Source organism: Corvus brachyrhynchos, unplaced genomic scaffold (assembly GCF_000691975.1).
Source record: "Corvus brachyrhynchos isolate BGI_N302 unplaced genomic scaffold, ASM69197v1 scaffold4, whole genome shotgun sequence".
In the NCBI taxonomy this organism is placed as follows: Eukaryota; Metazoa; Chordata; class Aves; order Passeriformes; family Corvidae; genus Corvus; species Corvus brachyrhynchos.
Window position 1 is genome coordinate 2,825,631 of NW_008237878.1, and position 1,402 is coordinate 2,827,032.

General features: G+C 62.6%; 1 protein-coding gene across 1 annotated transcript; it reads right to left on the reverse strand.

Moving 5' to 3' along the window:
• Positions 1-19: 19 nt before the first annotated feature.
• On the reverse strand, positions 20-1,396 carry ABHD14A (abhydrolase domain containing 14A). The gene is made up of 3 exons (XM_017732326.1): positions 1,166-1,396; positions 637-872; positions 20-387 (listed from the first exon to the last, which is right to left on the reverse strand). The coding sequence occupies exons 1-3, from the start codon at positions 1,389-1,391 to the stop codon at positions 205-207; spliced, it is 645 nt and encodes a 214-aa protein (XP_017587815.1). The 5' UTR covers positions 1,392-1,396; the 3' UTR covers positions 20-204.
• Between the last annotated feature and the right edge of the window lie 6 nt (positions 1,397-1,402).

Sequence of the window (1,402 nt, forward strand, 5' to 3'; positions counted from 1 at the left end):
CTTGGGGACACACGCAGAAAGCAGAGCAGCATCAGTTTATTGATCTCGTGACAGACGACACCCTGTCCTGCCAGCAAGGGACACCGCCAGTCCCCACCCCCGCCACCCTGGGGGTACCCCAAGAGGGAACAGCACCCCTCATGCCAGCTCTCTGTGTCTCCCAATCCCTTGGACGCCTTCTGCTTGGCAGGGAGGAGGCAGCGCTCACTTCAGCTGGTGCAGGAAGCCCAGCAGGGCCCGGTGGAAGTCCTCTGGCTTGTCCAGGTAGCAGGCATGGCCAGCACCGGGCAGCACGGCCACACGGTGCTTAGGGAGGTGCTGGAGGTTCTGCAGGGCCTGGGGAGCCAGGCTTGTGTCACGGTCACCATACAGGATCAGGGTGGGCGTCTTGGTAAGGGGAGAGAGAAAACAAGAGCAGCTGTCAGAGGGGTAAATGGCCACCACGCTCCCCCTGGACTGTCACCGCAGGGGGCTGCAAAGCTGAGGGGAGGCAGGTGCCAGCACCCTCATGAGCTGGGGGACACAGGTCCCCCTCACTCACCCCAAAACAGTGCCACCCTCCACATCACCCTGCAGCCAGCTGGCTCACAAGGCTCACCAATACCCAGGACAGCCCCCAAGAGCCCAACAACCCACCTGGACCCCCTGGTACTGCTCAGCAGTGTAGTCCTTGGTGCCCACAGGTGCAATGGGCACGAAGCCGGCCAGCCGGTCCCCATGTGCCAGGAGGAAGGGCAGGGCAAAGCGGCCGCTCATGGAGGGGCTGACGAGAACAGGCCTCTGCATGCCCAGCTCCTGGAGGACATGGTCCAGGAAAGTCCTCCGGCCTTGTGCCGTCACCACCATCTCCACTGGGGGCGAATCCCCATAGCCTGGTATGGGGAAGAGGGCATAGGGTGGTCAGGGGGCACTGTGCAGCCTGCAATGGTCTCTCCTCACCAGGGTTCAATGGCTTGTCAAAAAATGGACACTTGCTGAAGCCCCAGGGTTGTACAGTCGCAGCCATCAATGGCCCAGGACAGTGACAAATCCCGAGCACACTGCCCCAGGAATCACCAGTAGCCATCCAGAGCCCTCCCTAAAGAGATCCAGAGCCCAGCAGCGACTAAGATGAGGGACTGGAGCTGCCCAAAGTGATCAGCTAAGCACAGTGCCATGGTCCTACCAGGCAGATCTATTGCGACCACACGGTAGCCTTCTCCAGCGAGCAGTGCCAGCGTGCCCAAGGCCTCCCACGTCTTGGAGGTGAATGCCTGGCCGTGCAGGAAGAGGACATCGGGCCTGCGTGGGGGAAGACAGGTGGGAAGGGGTCCAGGAAGGCTGCCATGCCTGCAGCGTCCAGCGACCACGGGGGCTGGTGAACACCGACCCCAGGGCCTGCCACCCCCCATGCCGGCGGGCT

Bases quoted from the DNA above. Each gene is read 5' to 3' on its own strand.
- ABHD14A (XM_017732326.1), bottom strand. From the start codon at position 1,391: ATGGGGGGTGGCAGGCCCTGGGGTCGGTGTTCACCAGCCCCCGTGGTC. The intron at 873-1,165 runs GTAGGACCATGG...TCCCCATACCAG, and splicing joins GGTCGCAATAGATCTGCCTG to GCTATGGGGATTCGCCCCCA. The intron at 388-636 runs GTGGGTTGTTGG...CCCCTTACCAAG, and splicing joins AGCAGTACCAGGGGGTCCAG to ACGCCCACCCTGATCCTGTA.